The sequence below is a fragment of the Eptesicus fuscus genome, chromosome 9 (assembly GCF_027574615.1).
Source record: "Eptesicus fuscus isolate TK198812 chromosome 9, DD_ASM_mEF_20220401, whole genome shotgun sequence".
NCBI classification, from domain to species: Eukaryota; Metazoa; Chordata; class Mammalia; order Chiroptera; family Vespertilionidae; genus Eptesicus; species Eptesicus fuscus.
In genome coordinates, this window is record NC_072481.1 from 37,526,628 (window position 1) to 37,550,724 (window position 24,097).

A 24,097-nucleotide genomic window follows, 5' to 3' on the forward strand; every position below is an offset into this window, starting at 1 on the left:
ACCCATCACTCATCACTGCAGTCCCAGCACCCAATACGATCCTGGCTCCTAGTGCATGCTCACTTAATGTTCACAGAATTGAGCACCTTATAAGCACCATTCCACATACCAAGAATACAGTGATGAGCAAGACAAAGCACAGCTCTCAGGAAGCTCGTGTTGAGACAAAAAAAAATCATATGGTTCCAGATAGTGATAGTGCTAAAAAGGACAAAGGGTGACATATTAGGAAGTGTCAGGGAAACTGTTTAACCAGTGGGTGATCAGGGGAGGTGATATTGGAGCTGAGTGTTCCAAGCACAGGGACAGCTAACACCAAGGCTGTGATGCGTGGACCAGCTTGAGATGATCAAGAAACCAAAAGGTACCCGTGTGGCTGGAGCACAGTGAACGAGAGGAGACACCCAAGGTGGGGCTGGAGAGGTGGGCAAGGGCCACTTCACACAGGGCCTCATGGGACACAAGGACCTGGATTTTATTCTTGATGGGATGGGTCATTGGAAGGTCGTAAGGAGAGAAGTGACTCAATCTGATATACACATGTAAGAGAGCACTCTGGCTACTATCTGGAAAGTAGGTTGGGGAACAGGTGACGATGCATGCAGGGAGCCAAGTCAGGCTATTGCAGCATCTAGGAGGTAGGTTGCTTGGATTAGAGTGAAGCAGTGGAGATGGTACTTGCGCAGTGACCACCTCCTCCGCCTTCTGGCAGCATTTGGTCCCTTATCTTCCCTTTTCCCCTGCACCTGGGGAACAGATGGGTTTGTGTCAATGTTCACCACCCCCACAAGCCCAGGAGCCCAAAGATGGTTGAGTTCCAGGACCATTCAGCACAGGGTGGGTATGCCCATGCTGGGGCTTTAAGGGTGAAGGAATGAAGGAGAGGCATCCCCCACTGCAGCCTCGTGTCTGAAGGCACAAGAATATTAATAACCAAAAAGAGAAATGGGTCAGGAGGAAACTGGGCAGATGGCAGGTAGCTTTATGGAATAACATGAGGTGAAATGACACAGCTGTTACAAGGAATCAGGGCAAAGTACAGCAACTACCAGGTCATCCCAATATAGGTGTCCATGTGGGTTGGGCCCTCTAGTCAGCTCCAAAGTATGGGGTGATCACCAAGGCAGGGACACCTTTGGCAGAGAATGCAGTTGCCACTGGTTGTACACCTGGAGGGGAAGCGCCTTTGGAGGAGCAGAATAATCAGAATGGAGAGGCAAGCCTTCCTCGGCAAGGCAGCTGGTCCTGAAAAGAATTTGAAGTAGGCCAGGTGAGAGCCTGTGGCCTATCCTACCAGAAGGCTCAGGCTCAGAAACACCTTCTACAGCAAGCAGGGAGTTAGCGCTTGGGCTGGGGGGCGGGCGAGCAAGGGGGCAAGGAGTGAGGGGGTACTGCTGGTAGGGCCAAGAAGTCTGTCACAAGCCAGCCAACCTTCCACCTGCCAGGCAACGCAGTGCAGTGCAGTGAGAGGTGACCTGGCAAGACTGAGCTGGTAGCTCACTTGCATTTCAACTGTCAGTTCCCAAACCACCTCTCTCTGCCCCTGGACTCCCACCCTAGCTCAGGCCTCAGCCCCCCTTCCTGATTAGGAAAATGGAGCAACCTCTTTATCCCCCTCCTGCCTCTATCCATCCAGTCTACCCTCCTTGCTGCACTTGTGTGATCATTCAAGAGCTCCCCATTGCCCTTGAGATAGGATTCAAGTTCCTGAACTGGCCCCTCAAATCCACTTTGATCTGGCAACACCTACATCTTTGCTCCTTCTCCTGCACCCATTCAACATGCCTCCATCTACCAAACTCATCCTGGTCTTTGGGCGTACTGTTGCTCCTTCTCCCTGGGATGTCCTCGTCCCCTGTCTCAGCCTCTGGGAATCTTCTGGACTCAATAGAGGCCCTCCTCCTTCAGGAAGCCTTGGCCGGCCCTGTGAGCACTCTCTACCAGATCGCCTTGTCTGGTGCTCACCTCCCCAGGCCTGTGGACTCCCTGCCAGAAGGGTCAGTTAGCACTCTAATGGTACCAGCTCAGGGTCAGCACACCAGTCTCCTTGCTGCCCTGTGCCCAGCCCTGTGCTGGCCACTGAGGACAAAGATGTACAATAGAGTCCCTGCCATCAGGGAGAGCAAGCGTGCTGAGAGAGGCAGCTCCCTCTCCCCCCACCCCCCACACACAGATGCCCAGCATATGGGGAAGACTTTGGGAAACTGGCCACCTACTCCAAGGCTCAGAGGCAGGAGGGAAAGCCTTCTGGAGAAAAGGGGTCTGAGCTGGGCCTCAGAGTATCTAAAGATAGAGAAGCAGAAAGGGCTTCCTCAGCAGAAGGAAGGAGCAAAGGAAGGAAGAAGAGAAAGGGCAATGTCTAGCAAAGCAGGACTTCGTCTAAGGCAGGGCGCAGGGGAGGGTGAAGTGCTGGGTGTGCAACACCCACTCGGAGAAGCCTGTGTCCATCCTGTATATGGTGGGAACCAGGGGAGGTTTGGGAGCAGGAAACGGACATGGCTGGAATCAGGCTCTAAAAGGTCAAGTCTCCAACCCCCAGTGCCCTAACAATGATGGCCAGAAAGTACACAGACTAGAAACCATTCTTTGACTGCTGCTAGTAGGGCTTTGCCTATGGCATATCCACTGGCTGCCACATGGGGAGGGGGTCAGGGCAGAGACTGGGGACCAGACTGAGGGGCAAGGTCCAGACTCAGGGGATCTTGGCTTCTTGGAAGGGGGAGGCAGCCTCTGCTCCAAGTGAACATTTCCTCGCAGGATGGCAGCTGTGCCCTGACCAGGCTGGGCGCAGGTCCAGTGGGTCCTCTGGAGCCAGCTGGGTGGCTGGGCAGGCAGCAGTCAGAATGGCTGCTTTTCAGGGGTCATCAGTCGCTCCACCTCCCGCATAAACCGCAGACACAACTCTTCCTGCCAGGGCAGAGCCACACACTGCACGGCCACAGGCAGCCCCACGCTCTTCTTCATGGCCTGCAGGGGACACAGGGATAAGAATGGGAGGCAGCAAGGCAGGACCCCACCCCAGGTCCAGCAAGCACCCCAGAGGGAGAGGAGGGGCAGCACCGCAAGCCCAGCCTCAATCCTTTAGGGTCTTGTGTGAAGATAGACAGACAAGGCCGGCTGGTGTGGCTCATGGTTGAGCGTCAACCTATGAACCAGGAGGTCATGGTTCGATTCCTGGTCAGGGCACATGCTCAGGTTGCAGGGTCGATCCCGGGTGGGGGCGTGCAGGAGGCAGCCGATCAATGATGTTTCTCTCTCAATGATGTTTCTATCTTTCTATCCCTCTCCCTTCCTCTATTTCTAAAAATCAATAAAAACATATTTAAAAAAAAAACACACAAAAAGACAGGCAAGACCTACAAGTGCTTATACTGTTTCCTCCACTGCAGCTAAAGTTAGGGAATGGGTGAGTCCAGGAGAAGGGAGACCTGGAGTTGGCCAGGCCCGTCCCCATGACCTCACCTTCCACAGCACCTTGTCCCATATATCTCCAAAGTAGCCCCTGCAATGTTCCATCTGGGCCTCATCCTCGAGAGTCACCGTGGTGACAGGCACCACGCCCGCTGGGAAGTCCAGGCAGTTGTAGAGTAGAGTGTAGCTGACGGCCCCTGAGACACAGCACAAGTGGCTGGAGCAGGCCGGGTGACCTTCAGTGCCAACTGTCCTGTCTGCGTCTCAGTCTCCCATCCTGTGAAGTGGCACCCGACCTCCACAGACAGGGATAGGCTCTTTCCCAGGGCTGAGACTTGAGTGAATGACAAAGCCCAGGAACCCAGATTCAGGCCAGGCTGGAGAGCCTGCTGGGGTTTGCCCCAAGCCTTTGCCCAGGTAGCTTCCCCACCTGGAATGTCATTCCTGTTTCCTTGGCTTATCTAAATCCCACCTGGACTTCAAATTCCACCTCCCCAAACCACAGACTCTGTAACTCAAGATCTCCAACTTGAATAGTGTGGAGGACAGGGAGCTCATTCCCTCCCAGGACATCCCATCTTTCCAGCCAGCCAGACTATGAGTCTCCTAAGAGCCAGATCCTCCCCCAGGGCTTCTCTTCTTCTACTTCCCAGCAGCCTTGCCAGGCACAGGGCTGAACTCAGAGAACAGAAGGAATGGGTGGGGCTGTCAGGGGCAAGGTGGGGAAGCAGGCCTCACCTGAGGCCTTGCCTGGGGCATTCAAGTCCATAGCAGGGCCCAGCATGGGGGTGAGCAGCACATCCAAGTCCAGTGCTCTCCACTGGGTAATCACAGAGCTGCGGTACACCTGGGGAGGGTACCAGCACAGCAGGTGAAGCACTCAGACCCAGCCCATCCCATAAGCTCTTTGATGCAGGCAGTGTGGCTAGGGGCTGGGGTGGCTAGGGGCTGGGGATCTAAACTGAGCCACAATGGGATGGAGGTCCTCAGGGCACACAGGCAGGGCTGCTTTCAGGGGGAAGTGATTTCCCCACCTCCTACAAGAACTATAGACACCATTCTTCTGGCCAGGGTAGGGCCACATAGTGCCTGGTTACAGGCAGCAGCATAGGGACCAAGAGGCGATCGGAATACGAGCCCTGGGCTGACCTAGCCCCCAAGAATGTGCATTTGGGCAAGTGAGAGTCAGAGAGCAGGACCTGAGCAGGACTGTTCAGGGAGGGGGAGGGGGAATAACAGGCTGCTCCAGAAGACTAATGAAACCAGTGCCCAAGAGACCCCACTGGCAGGTGCCCCGTCCACCCCTCCCATTCCCCACCTTAGTCTAGTCTGGGGGCTCTGCCTCACCTCGATCTCGTGCTGCAGTTCCCAGAGCTTCCCAGTGGACCTGGTGGAGGGAGTGAAGTCACCAGCCATGATGGTCACAGCCATGCGGATCAGGAGATGAGCAACATCAGCCCCCTACTCTTAACACCTCCCAGATCTCATTCCTGCAGACCCTTCTCAACATTATGGGAACTCAGAGAGGGAAGTAGTGCAGGGCAGAAGTTCAAATCCCTCCTGTCCTATTGAGATCAGGCCCCAAGATGGACTTAGGCTGAATTACTTAGTGACTCCACCGCAGAGCCAGGACCAGACCAGGCCTGATTCCTAGCTACCCTTAGCAGAGGACAGAGTTGTCCAAGGTCCTAAATGCCTGGTGGTGAGAAAAGGAGCAAGTCCACAGGATGCCAGGGCCTGAAAATGGGGCAGCTTCTGCCCTGCTTTTCCCGCTCCAGCCACTAAGGGGCAGGTAAGACCCAGTGCAGCTCAGTTCAGTTCAGATCTCTGAGGAGCATCCTCACAGGGTCCCCAGTATCCCCTGCCCCCTGCCGCACAGCAACTCCTTCCTGGTCCTTCTACCCATGCCCCAGCCAGCACAATCGTCTCCCCACCACTCCTATCCTGTTATCTCCCTCCAGCGCTTGCTTTCCAGCCAGACCTGGACCTTGCTAAGACAACTTCCAGGTCCCACCTGAAGGCCACAGAAGGACTATGGAATAGACTCTAACTCAAGGTCTCCAACTTGAATAGTGTTGGGGACAAGAAGCTCCCATCCTCAGCACTTCAAGCTGGAAATCTTGAGTAACAGCCTCAGAAGTCACTTCCCACCTCTTCCTATCGGAAACCACTTAAACCCAGGTCCAAGGAAGAGAGAGGCAGGCATCGGGACATGGAGATTTTCTTACCGAGACTTCATGCTGCTGAGAAAGGCTGCCAACCGTGGGAACTGTAGAAGGACAGACACAGAGTCAGTGAGTCAGCTTTGGGCCAGGTGCTGACAACAATTTCTTCAGGCCAAACCACCATGCCTCTTTTCTCTGTCCCTCCCGCAGGTCCCAAGTGGCACCCCCTTCAGCATGCAGGAAGACTAAAGACCATAGGGGCGGGAGGAGGAGAGGAATCTGGGCGGGGGGCTGGGAAGAAGAGGCCGTGCCTGTCAGGAGGGGCTAAGGAGAAGGGGAAGAGCCCCAGAAGCTCCCTCTCACCCGCCCCACCCCTCCCACTCCCTGTGCCCTCACCAGAGGCTTCAGCAGGAAAGCCAGCAGTCCCTTGAGCCACTCGGGCAGCTTCAGAATCCATATCAGGTCCCCCAAGCAGGGGTCCACGAAATCACCTTTGCTGGGAGACAAAGGGTCCAATCCAGGCACTCCCACCCCAGACATCCCTCCTGGCTTACCCCCACCCACTGGGTCCTCCATTTTCTATTCAGCAACCTTTGTCCATCTCTCTCCTCATCAGACGCCAGTAACCGCTGGTCTCCAAGCCCTTCAACTGCCTCCTTTCAAACGTGTGACTAGTTTTTGCTAATCCTTCAGGATGCCTGGGCACTACCCCCTCCCTGCTGGAGGTCCCCAGGGCAGGAGTCCAGGTCGCACTCCCTGGCAAACTCAGCTCAGAGCAATAAGGACTGAGGGCAACATCTCCCTGGCCAGAGCTTGATACTGAGGGCACCCCCTATTGATGACGCCAGCCTGGAGACACCAGTGGGGCTGTCCAGAGTGGGCCACCCATGACACTTGTCTCTGAGGCTGTCCCCAGTTCTAGATCACAGGGAAAGGTCTCAGGTGGCTGATCCTGGGCCTCAGTCCATGGCCAGAGTGAAACGTAGCACCTTCCACGAAGCCTGGACCATCTTTGACCACTGGGGGGAAGTCCAGTAAGCCCAGGCACATCACCACGAGGCACCTCACAGGCCTGGCCTCTGCCTCTGTCTGTCTTTAAGGTCTGAAAACATTCAAGTGGAACCAGCCTCTCTGAACGTGAGCTCTGCAAAGTCCCTTAAAGCGGGTCTGGTCCAACCCACTGACTTGACAGAAAACTGAGGTCCTGCTTGAAAGGGAAGGATATGGCTCAAGTCAGAAGGGCCTCTTCTCCAAAGAGACAAAAAGAAAAGAAAAGAAAAAGAAGAGCCTCAAATCACAGCATGATGCCTAAACCCCTGCCCTCCTGCTTGACCCTGCCCTTATCTCTCAGTCTTTCCTGACAGTCAGGTAGCCCCCTGCCCATCTCCTACCTCCCAAAGAGCTCAGCTCGGGGCCAGACCACAGATGCTCAATCCAGCCTCCCCTTGCGCTGGCACCTTTCCAAACTGTCCCTGGTAAGGTATCTCCAGGCTCAACCTGCAGTTGGAAATGCAGCGTGGTCCCTGCCCAGAATGCTTAGTCCTTCTTTGTGTTCAGCTGAGGCCTGTCCCCCTGCCTCCCCCAGGTGGCCCGTCCTTGGGGGTCAAAGCACTCCACTGCTCTCCCTGGGTCTACCCTTGTCCTGATTAGACCGCAGACCCAAAGACAATCATCACTCACAAGTTCTGTAGGAAGCTGCCGCCGCCATCACTGAACAGCCCACCGGTCGACAGCGTCTCTAGAGCATAGGGTATGTTGCTTGGCAGGAAGGGAACCAGCTGCAGGGATTGAAAGGCATAAGCCCCACCCCTTGGGTCTGTCCACCCCATGCTGCCCAGATGGCCTTGAGGATGGACTGGACCAACTCTGCCACACGGTAGCTCTCACCGCAGCCACAAAGGTGGCCTTACTGGCCCATGAAAACTTCCCGGAGCCACACATGAACTGGTCTGAGATTAGCAGACCAAAACCCACTGGCCCACCATCTCAGGGCCCCGGGAACCTATGGACAGCTGCGCACCAGGTGGTTGATGAGGCCTCCCAAAGCCACCATCACACATCCCTAGCACAGGGCTGAGTTCAGCATCAATCACTTACCCCGGCACTCCTGATTAGCCCTGGCGATACTGCTACCACAGGGACTCAGTTCCCATCCCCAACCACAAAACAGTCAGGGTGCAAGGATGCCAGGAAGGGGTGGTGGCCATGGTGGTGGCCAGGAAGGCTTCCCTGAAGGAAGGGCCATGCCAGGGCTTCTGGGCTCCCGCAGCCGTACCGTGTGGCCAGCAGCCTCCAGTCTCTGCTTGGTCTCCAGCACGGCTCGCTTCATGGCTGGGGTGGGCATGGTGTAGTTGTCTGTCTCATAATACCCCACACGCAAGGGCCGAGAGCTTGCATAGACCTGGAGACGAAGCACAAGAGTCAGAGTCAGGGCAGGAGAGGGTGGCCCGAGTGGGGGGGGGGGGGGGCCCTTCCCGAAATTGGAAGCCCCTCAGCCTGACACAGCTGCCAGGATGAGGCCTGCAACCCCTGAAAATGGACTGCCAGCAAGGCCAGCCCTTTCTCAGAATAACTCACGCTGACCCTGCAGATTCCCCTCGTTCATATGAGGAAATTAAGGCTTCAGATCCAGGTAACGAGACGGGCCCAGAGTGGTGCTGAAACCCGTCCAAGGCCACCAGTGCAGAGGGACAATGCTATGACCGGAACCCAGGCATCCTGTCTGCTGCCTGTTTCAAGAACGCAAGACCTGACTCCCATGATAAATTGTCCCAGACCTCATTTCCACCTCTCCTCCTTCTCAGGGAGGGGAGGGGGTTGGTTAGAACATCCTCCTCTGCTGGGGAGGGGAGCCCAGGCCATCCAGCCCAGATTTCCCACCTGCCAAGGAGCACCGAGGCCCACTCTCCTGTCCAGGGCCTTCAGCCTTCCCAAGGCAGCCGGGCTGCGTGAGGGAGCAATGGAGCGTGCATTGCTCAGTGTACTGTCTGCATTCACATGACTTTACTCTTCCACTGTCTGCATCCATCTAACTTGACTCCTCCTGAACGCTTTATACATAAAGTGCAAATAATTTTTCGTTCTTGAAAGACCCATCAACTCTTCAGCAGAAGTATAAAATGACACCTTATACTCCAAGACTCCTTAAATCCCTCACCTCAAAATCCTCACCTTGCTGTGTCCACCAGTCCTAAACTATTATTACATCATGATCCTGACAAACCCCCACATTGAAATACTCACCTTAAACCAGACTTCAAAATCTCAACAAATATCCCCACTTTGCCCCCTTCTGTCCCCCTCCCCCCTCCCCCCTCCCCGCCCTAGTGCTACTAAGGTTCTGTTGGGGCAGCATTCTCCCTCACCACAGAAACTAGTAAACTCAGCTCTGTCCGATCCACAAGCTGTTTTGGTGGTATTTGGGGAGCCAGCATTCAACACTGCCCACAGATCCCAGCTTTCTCAGACTGCTCTGCCTTTAATTGTCCTTAACTCACTCAGCCTACATGGCAAGCATCACAAAGGAGGTTGGGGATATGGACACAAATACTGAAGAAAGGCTCCTATTTGCTGAGGGTCAAACACCGAGGAGGTACATCAATTCTCCCTCAAGTTGTTCTGGTGCTGGGAAGTGGTTCCTCAGTGGCAGCAGAGGCTGGGGCTAGAAGGCGGGACCTGTCCTCAGCCAACATTCCCAGCTGACAATTTGGAAGACTGGAGTTTCTAAATGCAGGCAAGGGCTCCATCTGGTGGCTATCTGCGGAGCAGCAGCTGACTCTGGTCTCAGGCCCCTACGGGTTGGTTTTCAGGAGACAGGGCCTCCCAGGCCGCCCACACTGCCTGGGGGCGGCCCTCTGGGCTCAGGAGCACCAGTGACAACTGAACCCACCCCCATCCCTGCTCACCTCCTCCTTGAAGGGCAGGGGGGGCACGGTGGGGTCCAGGCGGAACATGTCCTCACACAGCAGGGCTCGCAGGCACAGCGCCAGACTCTCCACATCCCGAGCCATGGGGCCAACTGAGAGCTGTACTGTCAGGTGGGGAGGGGAGGGAAGAGAGATCACTCGGCTATGGGGTTGGGTCCAAGTAAGGGGCTGGGCCAAGGCCCAGGAGTGTGGACAGAGACAAGGAGGTCGGAACTCAGACCTAGAGTGGCCTGGGGGCCAAACTCTGCCCTCAGAATAGGCAGGGGCAGAGGTGGATCAGGCTGCCCCCCCCCCCCCCTCCCCCCCCCCCCCCCCCCCCCCCCCGCCACCACCACCACCACCTCCAGGGCACTAAGGGAACCGCAAACCTCACCTGCCACCTGTCCATAGACACAGCCCTTCAGACCAATCTTGCTGGATAAGAAACACAAGATAATTGGAAACAAGAAAGAGCCAACCTCAGTCCCACTCCTCACCCACACGCACAGGAGCTCAGAACTCTTACCACATGGAAGCTAGGAACCACGGCCAGTGGAGCTGTGGCACTCCCTCCCAGAAAAACCCAGGCAGGGAACCCCTGTTAGGAACCCAGAGAGGTGGGAAGCTAGGCTAAGGTCACACCACAAGGGACCCAGAAGCTTCCTCCACCCACCTCCTACACCATACCTGAGGCGGTTCCCTGTAGGCTTGAGGCCGCAGATGCCACAGAAGGAGGAGGGAAAGCGGATGCTGCCCCCGATGTCAGTGCCTAAGCCCAGGAGGGAGCCTCCAGCTCCAATGAGGGCTCCTTCTCCCCCTGAGGAGCCACCTGGGCTCTTAGAGGAATCCCATGGGTTTGTGGTCTTGCCGAAGAGGGGGTTACTGCAGTCATAGCTGGAGGAAGCAGGGATGGATCAGCCATGTCACACTGGCACAGGTGACCCTGCCTCCACCCCACACCCATGAGACCCAACCTGAACATGGACTGGGGCACGTTGGTGTGAACGAAGGGAACAGCGCCCTGCAGCTTTAGCACCTGCACCACCACGCTGTCGTACTCTGCTGGCATCCCCTCATTCAGGCTCAAGCCCAAGGTCGAGTCCTTGCCCTAGAAGGAAGGATGGACACCGAGAGAGATAATATGGCTGATGAGTCAGGGCCCTTTCTGCAGCACAGGGTCCACTCCCACCACCCTCCCATAGGCTAAGACAAAGCACACCGTGGTGCCCACTCAAGGCCTCTGGACCTGACATTTCCTCTGAGGGCCCAGGATAGCCCAGGACACAGAGCTGGCTGGCAGGGATGGGGGAAGTTGAGGCCTGACACTAAGGCCGGGCATACCTTGTAGCTGAAGCACTCCTTGAGGCTCACGGGGACACCGTAGAGCAGGCCCTGTTTTGGGGCCTGGGACAGCTGAGTCTCACAGTCTGCCAGGTAGGTGGTCACACAGTTGGTCCCTTTGTTCACTTCCCAGGCCTAGGGGAGGGAGAAATGGACACAAGGCAGAGTGAGGCTGTGGTCAAAATGTGGTCAAATATACATAACATAAAACTGGCCTTTTGAAGTATACTCAGGGGAAGGGTAGCCAGCACCATGGCTCAGAGCCAGGAGCACAGAGAATAATTTAGGGCCCAGCACCCACGTCACTGGGGACATCTGGCTGTCTCTGGCCTTCAACTCCCCAGAGACAGAGAAAGAGAGTCATCCCAGGGGCAAGGCACAAGCAGGGCACTCGGAAGAGCAAGACACTGGTGTCAGAAGCCCGGCAGAGGGAATGAATTGGGAGGAAGGTGACCCTTGGCCACTCTCCTCCTCCTTCAAGCCACACCTCTGCCCAGTGAGGCAGTCAGGGCAGATCCCCATCTCAGACCACACTGGGAGTCAGCACAATGCAGGGCTAGACCCAGGCTCTCGCCTCCCAGAGCCCAGCACACTCTCCTCTGCCCCAGGCCTGGCCCACAACTCCCCCAGCTAAGCTTCCCCTCTCCCAGGAGCTCTTGAATCTGATAATCAAGTCACATGGAGGAGTGACTGACTCATAGCAAAGGGGGTGGGTGCTTGACTGCAGGTAAGGACACACTCACTGTGGCTGGCTGCCACTAGGCCTTGCTAAAGCACACTCAACAGGGCCCTATAAGAGGGAAAGGTCAGGGAAGAATGAGGTGCAGTTTAAGTAAATACTCTTGTTCCTGTGAAACACCTGAGAAAATGGGTATAGGTCCTGTTACCACACTCAGGCTCATGAAATCTGTCTCCAGGCTACCTACGACATGAAGGTAGGAAGCCAATCTGTAACTAGAATGCTTTCCTGTGATCCCTTTAAAGAAATCATGCAAAAGTCACACTCATAAAGCACAAACATATTTCAAACACATTTCTTGAGCACTTCTATACTAATAAAAGCCTAGGTGGCCCTCGCGTACGACATCATCACAAGATGGCCACAAGATGGCTGCCACAAGATGGCCACATGCACAGCGGAGGCGGGGCCTGGCAGCTGCTCCCGTTAGGCCTGGGGGTTCCACAGCTCCGAGCAGCGCGGAGGAGGCTGGTCTCTGTCTCTGCCACCTCGTGTGGGTGCAGAGGAGGCCAGGGAGGTCGGGGGGAGCAGGGAGGGCAGTTGGGGGTGATCAGGCTGGCAGGCAGGTGAGCGGTTAGGAGCCAGCGGTCCCAGATTGGAGAGGATGCAGGCTGGGCTGAGGGACACCCTCCCCCTGACTAGTACTATATAAAAGACATGGTGTCCAGCACTAAGGCACAAAGACAAATAAGAAGTTCTGTCGCCAGAAAGCTCACATTTGCCATGGGAAAGAGAAAGACAAAGTAGGCCCTATAATGCGATGAGAAATCTGCTATTAGAAAGTGAACACAGTCCTAGTCAGTTTGGCTCAGTGGATAGAGCATCAGCCTGCAGGCTCCTCTCCAGTCCAGGCCCTGGTCAGGGCTCGTGCAGGAGGTAACCAATCGATATGTTTCTTTCACATTGATAATTCTGTTTGTCTTTTTCTCTCTCTTCCACTCTCCCTAAAAATCAATGGAAAAATATCCTCGGGTGAGGATTAACAAAAGAATGTGAACACTAAAGAGGAAATCCTAACTTGGGGTGGGAGGGGAGGAGGGTCAGGGAAGGCTTTGGAAAAGGGGACTCCTTCTCTAGGCCTGAAGGCTCAGCTAGGGGAGCTTGTTGTACCAAGCAGGGCAAAGACGAGGGAGAAGAGCCTTCAGGTAAAAGGAACGCCACACAAGCCAGCACAGAGCATGCCAGGCCCTAGAACCGCCAGCAGCTGAGCTACCACCGATGCCCCAAGTTCCAGAAGGCTTTGGCCAGAGAGGATGCTGGAGACAAAGGCAAAACAGAATCAGAGAATCTGAAGAACTGGAGACCTGAAAGGGATCTGTCCAGGAGGCTGGTGCTTGAGCGTGGAGGGAGACAGTGCTAGAGGACCAGGGTGGCTGAAGAGGGGTCGGGACAAGGGGATGGACTAGAGAGAGCCATAGAAAAGGAACAGACTAGACTTGGTGACCAATGGGGTGGGGCAGGAGGGAGAGGGAAGTCTGGGCTGAAAGCCAGGTTTCCAGCAAAGACAACATGATCAGTGTCCCCTTCTCCTCATATACACAGAATCAGTCTCTCTCTCTCTCTCTCTCTCTCTCTCTCTCTCTCTCTCTCTCTCTCTCTCTCTCACACACACACACACACACACACACACACCCCTCTGGCTCCTTTCCTCCCTGGCAGCTCCTAGCACTGTGGTCCCACAATGGCCCTCAGCAAGATAAACTCCAGGCCAGGTTTCCCCCACAGCCTGTGCCCACAGCCTGTTCAGAGAGAGCAAATAGGAAGGAGCAGGGAAGATCACTGGCTGGCCAACCAACCTTACCTTTCCCACGTAGGTGAAGAGTGCAGCCTGGGGGGACAGCTCCCCATTATGTAACTTCTGTACCAGTTGAGGCAGAGTCAGGGCCAGCAGTGCCTTGGAGTCCAGGTCGGGGTTCTGGGGAGACACCTTAGATCAGTCCTGCTCCCTGAAGGCCCTACATGCTCGCAGCAGACACCTTGTCCCATGTCCTTAAAACCCCACATCTACTAAGCAGATGCACACCGTTACATGCCAATCCATGACAGACACGCCCATCCACAAATCTGACACCGTGACCCAGCCTTTGCCACCTTGGACAGTGCAGGTATTATCTCTTCAAGAAGCTTCCTGGAGGGGACACCCAGGGAGTAGCCATGCCCAGGCTGATTTTTTTTTTTAATAAATTAGAATTTATAAAAATTAAAAACCTAGGCTCTGTGAAAGATGAAATGACCAAATGTACACTGGAGGGAAATATTAGAAACCACATTTACATCCAAGTAGTAGAGTGTGAATGCACACACACCAACGCCCCCCCCCCCCCCCACACACACACACACACTCAAAATGAAAACAAACAATCCGATTACAAAGTAGGCAAAAGACATGGACAGGCACTTCATTGAAGAGGATATACAGATGGCAAATAAGCAGATGAAAAAACATCAAAACCATAGTGAGATAGTAGGGCACATATATCAGAACACCTTAAACGAAATATAAGAACAGTCCCAAATGCTGATGAGGATGTGAAAAAAAAAATAGTCATTCGTGCATTGTGCATTGATGGTGGTGATAAAAATGGTATGACAACTCTAGAAAACAGTAATTTCAAAAAACAAGCCAACAAAGTACTATAACAAGAACATGCGATTATTACACATCCCAGCAACTCAACCCAGGGCATCTATCCCCGAGAAATGAAAACGTGTGGCTTCCGAGCTTGACTCAGCAGGCCTGGGATATTCAGAACCTGCACGTTACAAAGAAAGGTCTGACGGGCCTGGCTCCAGGAGGAAACCTCTGAGCCCTTGAAATGTCCTGGCCCAGGATGATTATTAAACCACCCCCAATGGCTGCCTACTGTGTGCCAGGCGCCATGCTGGCATGCTCTATGTTTTTATTAAATCTACTACCATTCGCCTTGCACAGTAAAGAAACTGAGGCTCAGAGGGGAAGTGCCTTGCTTAGGATCATACAGGCAAATCCCAGTTCTCTGCCCACTCAGCACAGGCTGCCCACTGGCTGTCCACCTGCACCTGACCATCCAACCAGCAGGGGAGGGTGAAAACTTGAAGACCCCATCCTGGGTGCTTAGGCTGCAGCTGGAGGTCACATATAGAGGAGGATTTTTTCATTCATTCCACGGAGATGGTGCCTACTCTGTACCAGGTGCCACACTAAGCAGGAGTGATATCGGGGAACCAAGAAGGCATATGCATGCTTTGCGGGGTTTATACAAGGTGCAGGTTGTGAGTGAGCAGATAATAAGTTAACAAATAAGCATTTCAGATAGTGAGATATAAGTTAAAGAGAATAAAACTGGAAAAAAAGAGAAAGAAAATAAAACTGGGTGAGGCAGCATACAGGTAGAGCATGGTCAGGGAAGAGCTCTCTGAAGGAGACATTTGATCAAACACCTCACTGCCAGGCCTCAAAGGCTCCCAGAGTCCCTGGGATCAGCCCCTACCTGCAAACACACAGTCACTCCCTCCTCAAGGGCACTGGACTAATTCGTGAACAGGGGCTAGAGGAGATCCGAGTCACAGCCACCAATTCTCACCTCTATGGTCTCCTGCTCTTGTCAAAGTCTTCAGGGGCCTCCTTGCTGCCAAATCCCACAGGAACTTCTCCTTTTTATTTTGCTCCATGCCTCACTGACCACACATCAGCTTTCTTCAATTTTCTCCTGGGCCTGGAGATACCACCCTCTCTGATTCTCCTCCTGCCTTTTGGCTACTTCTGTCATCCACTTAGTCAACAAACATTTTCTGAGCATCATCTATGTGTCAAGAACTTTGTCAGAGGCTATGAATTTAGAAGCAACTAAGATAGGCAAGTCCCTGCTTTCAGAGAGCTTACATTCAAGAAAATAAACAAATTAACAAGTAATAAATAGACCACAGTGTGACAAAGCAAATAAACAAAGTGCTGTGATGAAGACAGCAGAGAACTGACCCAGATGGCCTGGGCAGGCCTCTCCTAGGAGGTGACAGACATTTCGGCTGTGATTTGAAGGATGAGAAGGTGCCAGACAGAGGGAGAGACAGAGACTCCTTGAGTTTCCCTCAGGGCACCTCTTCTTGCCTCTCTGATGCTGGCGAAAGTCATTAATTCTGGTGGCTCTCTCCAGGCTCTCCACCTCCCCCAATGGCTTCCCGATCTTCCACCCAGCCTGACTCAACTGAGCTCAATCCAGTCACTGGACTATTCCCAATGGTGCCCACCCCTCTGTGCCCTTCCCCCTAAGCTTGCTCCCCTACTTCCCACCAGCTCCTTCTCATCCTCCTCCGTGTATACCCTCACTCAGGGAAGGGTGCTGCATCCATCCAGATGCTCAAGTGAGAAAACAGGAGTCAGCCTGGACTCCTCCTTCACCCTCCCACTCACCAAGCCCCATAAGTAGCTCTGGAAAACGCTACCTCTCATCTCTTCTACCAAGATCCTCACTGGTGCTCATCCTTTCTCTCCCAGGTCACCCAGGGACCACCTAGCTGGTTTCTCTCCCAGGTTACCCAGGGACCACCTAGCTGGCCTCCCTGCCCAAGTCTTATCACTCCCACCCACTCTTCCTTCCTGCCTGCCCAGACTGAGCAAAGCTCAACCAGGGCTTGCCTTTCCCCTTAACACCTCCTTACACCACAAGCATGTTCCAGGAGGTGCTTCCAGGCATGATCCTGTCAGACTCCTCTGCATCCCTCAATATGACACCACCGCTCATACCCTCCACATGTACCCATCAAACAGCCTGTGTACCCCAGTCTCAATATTAGGAACACTGTCCCCCTTCCCTTAATTTGTTAAGCAGATGTAATTCTTATTTGGGATTATTTTTTTAAACAATACAGGGAGCTACAAAGAAGGAAAAAAAAATGGATCCATGATCTCTCTCTATACACACTAAATAATCCCTGGATTTCTTTTCACATGCACTTCAATTCATTTACTTTTACAACTTATAATTCATTCTAAAGGCTTAACTTCTTTGTTTGTATAACAGCTTTATTAGTTCAAATTAAGACATCACATGCTCTAGTAAGTCCATCATGATGATGCAACATTTAGCTCTTCCCTGGATATATTTTTTAAGTTATACAAAATAAGCCCAGTTGGCATGGATCAATGGTTGAGCATCGACTTATGAACCAGGAGTGGTTCACACACACACACTGAGTGGCCAGATTATTATGCGTTCAGAGATCATAATAATCTGGCTACTCCATGTGTGTGTGTATGTGTGTGTGTGTGTGTATCTTCCTCTCACTTCCTCTTTCTCTCTCCCTAAAAATCAATAAATTAAAAAAAAATAAGCTATCAGCAAGCTCCCCTCCATTCTCAGCATAAATTTTGAATTCTTTCCTATGTTCTTCCATGTTGAAGACTTTAAGACACAGGAAAGAATTTTAAAGTCTTTATCAGGAAGCTGAGACATTTTCTCTTTACAAGACAATAAAAGTTAAGTCTGCACCTCCAGGAGACCAATCTGTGAACATGGGGGAAATTAACTTTGTATGGAGAATGCAGGGAAGTGTACAGATAACTTAAAACTGAGCTTGTGGCCAGTCTGCACGCATACTTTTTCAAGGGAAGAATTCTATAGCTACTATTAATTCTGTGGACTAAAAAAAGGGTTCCATGGAATGTAACCTCACAGGGCTGATCATAAATGCCTAACTGGGCAAGTCATAGTGGGTAGTCATTCCCCAGGCCTATAACTTCTGTAGTGAAAGGTTTTAAGCCAGCTCTGTCCATTGTTCTTGTGTATCTAGGTTGGCACCCTCTGAAATACCAGAATTAATATATCTGGAAAGGAGTATAAACCTTCAAGAGAGCACATAATCTTTTTTTTTTTTTTTTTAGGAGAAGATGGTCCCTTTATTTGTAAATTTTTTTTTATTGTTTAAAGTATTACATGTAGTAGTACATATATCTCCTTTCCCCCCGCCCCTTTGACCTTTCCCCAGCCTCCCCTACCCCCTGTTGCATGCCCTCATCCCACCCCCGCAGTGTCTTGTGTCCATTTGTTGTGCTTATATGCATGCATACAAGTCCTTTTGGTGATCTCTTTCCCTGCCTCCCCAACACTCCCCTACCTTCCCCCTGTAATTTGACAGTCTGTTCGGTGCTTTACTGCCTCTGTATCTATCTTTTTGTTCATCGGGTTAGAATGTTCTTTATTTTCCGTAAGGAGAGTACATAATCTTATTGACTGTTTGCAATCCAATCCCAGCCTTGCTTTCTCCAACCTTTCTTATGTCCCCTCCTTAATTTCAAAGACATAAAAGCTGTAAAACTTTTATTCTCTGTGCCGTGATTTTCAATTGATGTGCCACAAGAATTTTTAAAGCATGCAATACCTGACTATTTAGTCAGCGGCACTGACCTCTTTTCCCTTAGATTGTCAAATTTAAAAAATAACAACAGCCCTGGCCGGTTTGGCTCAATGGATAGGGTGTCAGTTTGCAGATGGAAGGGTCTTGGGTCTGATTCTGGTCAATGGCACATAGCTTGGTTGCAGACTTGCTCCCAGGCCCCGAGCCTCGACAGGGAGGCAACCAATTAATGTGTCTCTCTTACATGGATGTTTCTCTCTCTGTGTCTCTCCTGCTCCTTTCCACTCTCTCTAAATAATCAATAGAAAAAATATCCTCAGGTGAGAATTAACAACAACAAAATGACAACAGCCAACACAACAATAGCTGTCCAGTGTGAATGTCCTGTCTTGAACCATAAATATACAAGTCAAATAATAGAGTTGCATCTTATTGTTCACATTGCATAATAAGGTTGTGTCTGATTGGTTAATTCTTGATACCAGAAATCCTTATATACAAAGTATAGGCACCTGGTTTTTTTAAAAAATCACTTGGGAGAAAAAAGGTAGATAATTACTATTATTGTTATTTATTTTTTTTTGTAAATCAATCAAAGTAGTATTTATTTTTTGTTAGTTCGGCAAAAAATGTACTTTTTGTTGTGCCACATTATTTTAGTAATTAGTTTATGTGTGCCGTGAGATGAAAAAGGTTAAAAATTGCTGCTCTGGAGCATTTGAGATCTTGTTCCCCAACATATGTTTGCCTCAAATAAACTTATTAAAATTCTCTACAGTTCTGCACGTTTCTACGTCGACAAATAATTGCCACTCCTTCATCTGTTTTTTTCCTTTGAACCACCTACTGTCCTAATTCCAGTTATCGTATATTGTCCTCTATGTCTTTTTTATTTTCCCTCATGGTTTTGTTGTTGTTGTTGTTTATCCTCATCTGAGGATTTTTTTAAATATATATTTTTTATTTCCGAGAGAAAGGGAGAGAGATAGAAACATCAATGAGAGAGAAACATTGATCGGCTGCCTCCTGCACGCCCCCAATTAAGGATTGAGCCCACAACCCGGGCATGTGCCCTGACAGGGATCGAACTGTGACCTTCTGTTTCATAGGTTGATGCTCAACCACTGAGCCACTCCAGCTGGGCCAAGGATATTTTTTACATTGATATTTTATTTTTTAAGGGAGAGAGTGGAAGCGAGCAGGAAAGACAGAGAGAGAAAAACAAGGATGTGAGAAAGACATCAATTGGTTGCCTCCCGCATGTGCCCCCTGACTGGGCTGGGGATCAAGCCTGCAACCAAGGTAGGTGCCCTTGACCAGAATTGAACCCTGAACCCTTCATTCCTGGGCTGATGCTCTAACCACCAAGCCAAACCCTCTAGGGCATCTCACGGGTTTTTAATCACTTTTGTTTTATTTCAAGATATCTTTTGCCCTGGCCAGTGTGGCTCAGTTGGTTGAGCGTCATCCCATGCACCAAAAGGTTATGGGTTCGATTCCCTGTCAGGGCACCTGCCAGGGGTTGAGGGTTTGATCCCCGGTAGGGGGTGTGAGGGAGGTAGCTGATCAATGTTGTGTTCTTTCATCGATGTTTCTCTCTCTCTCTCTCCCTCTCCCTTCCTCTCTCCCTCTAAAAAACAGAAAGCATTAAAACAAAAAAAATATATCTCTTCCATTTGATCATGTATGCCACTGATACTGGTCTCAACAAAAACTATACTGTTCTTAGATTTGAAACAGGAAAAATAACATGTTCCCCAAAATTGTTCCTTCGAGTCAAGTCCTGCCAGAACCATGGAAGTTATCAATAGGTAGTTATGAAATAATGGTCCAGGAACTACCCTGACTTCTTCTAAATTTGTTTTTCAGATCTAAAGCCAAGCCATCAGTCACAGGGATGAACTCAATACCTGGTTGGGAAAGTCCTTTCCTGGATCCCATAATAAGGTCTGCACAATCCCAGTATGCTTTGCTTCATTGACATATACCTGGACATCAGTGTTCCAAAAAAGGAAAAGCCTAACCTACTCCCTGATTGGTTAACCCCAGCAACTTCCATGTCCCCAAGCCATAAAAATCTCTAAGCCCCATATTTAGGGCACAGAACCTGAGAACCTAGCTCAGTGTTCTTGCCCTCTGCAGAGCCTCAATATATCTGCCTTTGGTTTTATCAGTGTCCTGGTCTAAATTCTTTTATATCAAGAAATAAGAACCCAAACTTGTCAGTAACAAATTCCTCTACTGACTCATTTTGTGTTAAAATCAGGTTCAAGGTGGGCTTTGAAAAAGGCCAGGAGATGGAACTACAGGTCATATCCTTTGAAGGAAGTAAGACCAATGACCAATGGGATTTTGACAAAAAGGGGTTCTAATAAATGTGGGGGAAAGGCATTCGAGGTAAATTACAAATGCAAAGATACAGAGGCATGAGCAGTTGTTCTGTGATATTTTTCCCAGCAATAATATTCTATTAATAGTGCTCCCCCTTGTAGACTGAAAATAATGGAATCAACTAGGTATTTCATCACCAAAAAAGAATTTCTTCAGGAAAAAGAAAGGGTTGCACCTGGCTGGGTGTGGCTCAGTGGTTGAGCACCGACCTATGAACAGGAGATCACGGTTTGATTCCCGGTCAGGACACTTGCCCGGGTTGTGGGCTCCATCCCTTATGGGGGTGGGGGTGGGGCGGGCGGGCGTGCAGGAGGCAGCTGGTCGATGGTTCTCTCTCATCATTGATGTTTCTCTCTCTCTCTCCCTCTCCCTTTCTCTCTGAAATCAATAAAGATATATTTTTTAAAAAAGAAAGGATTGCAATCTGGGGTGAATCAAAATGGCAAACCACATGCACACACTGAACCAAATCAAAATGGAGGAGACATTATAAAGAGGCAGTGGAAGTTAAAGGGGGGTGGGGGTTGTTGCCATAATAGAAATCTGTTATAAACATAGGGTTCTTCCACGTAAGGCTCTCCAATAACACCAAGTGCCAGAACTCCTCCCATAAGCCCCAGCTCCTCCCACAGACCCTCCCAGTTATGTCCAGGTTAAAGTCTCTGTCATAATTTTAATGCTCTCTTCGGTCTAGAAAGGATATCAAAACTCATTTAGGAGGCAGGGTGGGAGGAAAAGAGACAAATAGTTGTTACAGGTTGTTAAGCCTCACATGGTCAACAGAGAGTTACCATAAACATGCCTTACTCTAGAGTTGTTCTAGATCTAGAGAGATAACTATCTTGTGATGATTCAGGAAATGTTTATGATTCCCCCCTCCTCCAGCACTGCCTTGGAATACACGAGGTATCTGGGCTCCCAACAAGCTTTGGAGTCCATCGGGCGGGAGCTGTACTACAAGCTGCTGAACTCTCCCAGGGCCTGCTTACCTCCGTGCCCCTTGCAATTCGGGGCTGGGCGGAGAAAGCCTCAGAAGAAAGGCTGCTGAGACAGCCGCAAAACCCACCTCCCTGTCACCCAGTGACTGCAGAGCCAAGCAGAGGGTGTGTTAAGGTCAGGGAGGCTCAGGCGGGCTGACTGCAGCCCACCTCCTACCTGCCCCAAAGGCCTACAAAGCTATTGTCATCAAGATCCCAACCCTGTGCTCATAGCTCAAAACAGTAAGACTCCGGAGGTAGCTCTTCCTTTCTTCTCCAGTCTCTGCAAAGCCAAAAGGTAATTTCCTGGCTTCCCCTCCTGGAAGAGCCAAGCTTTGGGGTTCTGAGGTCAAGCTCTCTTGCTCCAAGGAGGGTGAGTAAAGAGCTCTTTGTATTTCAAGGCCAAAACTTCTGCCCTAGGAAATTCATTTCTTAGAATTAATGAAAGGTGGTCTCTCCAGAGGGAAACTACTAATGCTTAGAGTTGAAGTGCGAGAAGACCCACTTTTCAACCACCCCACACTCCTGCCAGCGGGTGGGTTCTTTGGGACTGGGAGAGGAGTTCTGTAGGCAGACACTGTGGGCAGATTCCTGCAGCTGTCCCACGCAGCATTTGGAGCTGGCAGAACTCAGCTGGCTGCACAGAAGGACTTGGTGGATCCCTGAGTGGGGCGCCTAGGAGCTTGGGCAGAGGAGGAGGACCAGACAGTGAAGAACCTGTGCTCAAGTAGGGGAAGTGACCGGTTTGGATTGAACACCAGGGTCTCCCAATCTGAGCGTGGGGAACTCTAAAAATTGGTGATAGGTTTTTCAGCCAGTTTGATGAACGAAGGCTGGAACCAAACATATTTTGATTTCAATAAATAAACAAATATGACATATGCTGGCCCAGGAATGGTATGGAGTAAATTCATCATCTAGCTAAAACCCCACCACAATGAAGGCCCTACCCAGGGCCTGTCCAGTCTCCTTTCCTAATATCTCTCCACTGCTCCTCTCCACTGGAATGAGGCTGGACAGTCCCACTGGACATCTAGGTTCTGGTCCCAGCTCAACTCCAACTCAAAAATCACTTGCTGCATCTGAGAATGTGTTCCATGCAATTTTCTGTGACTCCTTCCCAGTCTCCCACCTAGGTACACCCTCCTGCCTCCTGTTGTCCCCATCACCTGGACTGCCTTCCTACCTGTCAGATGGGAATCCTATCCAAACACATACCCTCACAAACACTCTAGCAAGTCTTTTCTCCCTTAGCACATACAACTGCCACAGTTTAGCTTTTTGATTTCTGTCTCACATTTACTCGGAGAGAAAGCCCTCTCTTCTAAGTCCCTCCTCCACCCTCAAACACACCTGGAGCTAATCTAGAGGGAGCTGTTGACAGATCACCCAGCGAAGGGCTGGAACTAAACCTGCTCACGGAAGGGGCTCGTCAGGAGCCGGCCACCACAACCCGAGCGGTAGGAGCTGGGGAGACTTCCACTGCAGCCGGCCTCTGTCAATAACCCCCGGTGCATTTGGGCAAGTCCTTCTCCGGCTCCTCTTAGGCTCCTAACGCACAAATCAATGAGTTTGAACTGTAAGCTCTCCGGGTTCACTTGGCCATCGCCGGCGATTCCAAAGTCCTAACCCTAGCATCCTATTGGTTCTCATGGCAGCGTTTTAGCGTTCTAATCGGCAAGAGATCTTGAGATTCTTTGGCCCGGAGCAAAGCTCCTCTTTGGACCTAGTGCCGCGATGGCCTTCCAAAACTACCCTCCCTGTCTCTTTCGTTTCCCTTCCTCCCCTTGGCCCTACCTGGCTCAGGAAGAGCACGGAATGCATATGAGCAAGAAGGGGTTCCGCAAGTTACAAACCTGCGCTGCCCACACACCTGCGTCGCCTGCCACCCGCCCCTCCGCGCGCGTCCCGGCAGTTGAAATTGCTGCGGGGGGACTCCCACCCGGCGACCCCCGGACCTCGACCCGAGCGTCACCTGGAGCCGGAAGCGCTGCGCCGCCTTGTCCATGCTTTCCAGGGCCGCTTTCTGTCTCTGTCGCGCCCGGGCCGCCGCACCCCGCGCCCTCCCGCGACCAGACCAGCGCACGGCCACCGCCGCCGCCACGAAGCAGCAGGCCAGGGCAGCCCCGGAGGCGCCCGAGAGCGCGGCCCACAGCTCGCCCAGCACCATGATCCCCCGCTGCGCCGAGCTGCGGAGAGAGACCGGAGACACAGCACTCGCGGGTTTCGCCGCAAAACCCGGCCTGGATCCGCCGGGGATCCGCGCCCCGCTGCACCGGAGGAGCTGGAGGAGAGCTGCGCGGCCGCAGGCCCTCTCGGGAGCGCGCCGTTGCTAGGCAGCGGGCCAGCGGCTGGCGGCGCGCAACGGTCAAGGTCCCGCTTGGTGTAGCTCCCGCTTCCTCGCGCACTGGGCGAGGCTCAGCTGGGGGAACGCGAGGGGCACCCGCTTCCCCAGGGCGTCCTCAGAGGCTCGAGCGCAGCGGTTCGGCGCCACGGCTCGGCCCGGCCCCGCCTCAGCCCCACGCACCCCAGAGCCCCAACTCCCTGAAGACGCGGACAGCCGGAGCCCCTGCGGGAAAGGCCAGCCAGGAGAACTGGGAGCGGAGACAGACTGGGCTCTCGGACCTGATTAATGCCCGCAAACAGTTTAGCAGCATTTTTCCTGGAGAACCTTGCGGCCAGCGGGCACCATAGGATGCCCACCTCTCCCCAGCGGGAGGCTCCCGGGAGGGGCCACCCTGGGACCAGCACAGGAAGTTCCCCTGGGGCGCCCACCTGCTGCCCCTTTCTCTTTCTCCAGCCCCGGGATCCCGTGTCTGTCGCCCTGGGCTCTTC

The 24,097-nt window shown here is 52.1% G+C and overlaps 1 protein-coding gene across 1 annotated transcript; it reads right to left on the reverse strand.

Moving 5' to 3' along the window:
* Positions 1–966: 966 nt before the first annotated feature.
* On the reverse strand, positions 967–23,746 carry LOC103284055 (fatty-acid amide hydrolase 1). Its single transcript, XM_008139355.3, has 15 exons — positions 23,238–23,746; positions 13,363–13,476; positions 10,823–10,957; positions 10,456–10,589; positions 10,169–10,375; positions 9,876–9,916; positions 9,482–9,606; positions 7,852–7,977; positions 7,257–7,354; positions 5,973–6,072; positions 5,640–5,680; positions 4,759–4,798; positions 4,150–4,258; positions 3,463–3,608; positions 967–2,967 (listed from the first exon to the last, which is right to left on the reverse strand). Exons 1-15 carry the CDS (start codon positions 23,430–23,432, stop codon positions 2,839–2,841), a joined length of 1,740 nt encoding a protein of 579 aa, XP_008137577.2. The 5' UTR covers positions 23,433–23,746; the 3' UTR covers positions 967–2,838.
* Positions 23,747–24,097: the final 351 nt, after the last annotated feature.